At 62.1% G+C, this 354-nt stretch overlaps 1 protein-coding gene across 1 annotated transcript in view; it reads right to left on the reverse strand.

Annotated features, from left to right (window-relative positions):
- EMH_0002820 (uncharacterized protein) overlaps positions 1 to 354 on the reverse strand; it is a gene marked incomplete at both ends in the record, with an annotated part of 10,092 nt that overhangs the window by 794 nt on the left and 8,944 nt on the right. Inside the window, one exon of the mRNA XM_013496173.1 lies at positions 1 to 352. Within this exon, the coding sequence (XP_013351627.1) occupies positions 1 to 352 (352 nt within the window). The remainder of the gene's footprint in view (positions 353 to 354) is intronic.

Below are 354 nucleotides of genomic sequence, written 5' to 3' on the forward strand. Positions count from 1 at the left end.
TTGCTCCCGCAGATGTTGCAGAGTCGCAGAGCTGCTGCTGTGGTGAATCCGCTGCTTGCTGCTGCTGATTATGTTGCTGTATTTGTTGCTGCTGCTGCTGCTCCCGCTGCTGCTCCTGCTGCTGCTGCTGAGGTGTTGGATGCTGCTGCTGCTGCTGCTGCTGTTGCCCCCGACTCTGTGTTGCATGCTGCAGCAGCAAACCCGCTGGGCTGCCGGTAGCTGGTTCTTTCTCTTCTGCTGCTGCTGCTGCTGCTGCCCCTGCTGCTGTTGTTGCTGCTGCTGCTGCTGCTGCTGCTGCGGGGAGACACACCGTGGGGCCGTCGGCTCTCTCTGCTCCCCCCGCAGCCAGCGAAG

The sequence above is a fragment of the Eimeria mitis genome, genomic scaffold (genome assembly GCF_000499745.2).
Source record: "Eimeria mitis Houghton genomic scaffold, Emh_scaff196, whole genome shotgun sequence".
NCBI classification, from domain to species: Eukaryota; Apicomplexa; class Conoidasida; order Eucoccidiorida; family Eimeriidae; genus Eimeria; species Eimeria mitis.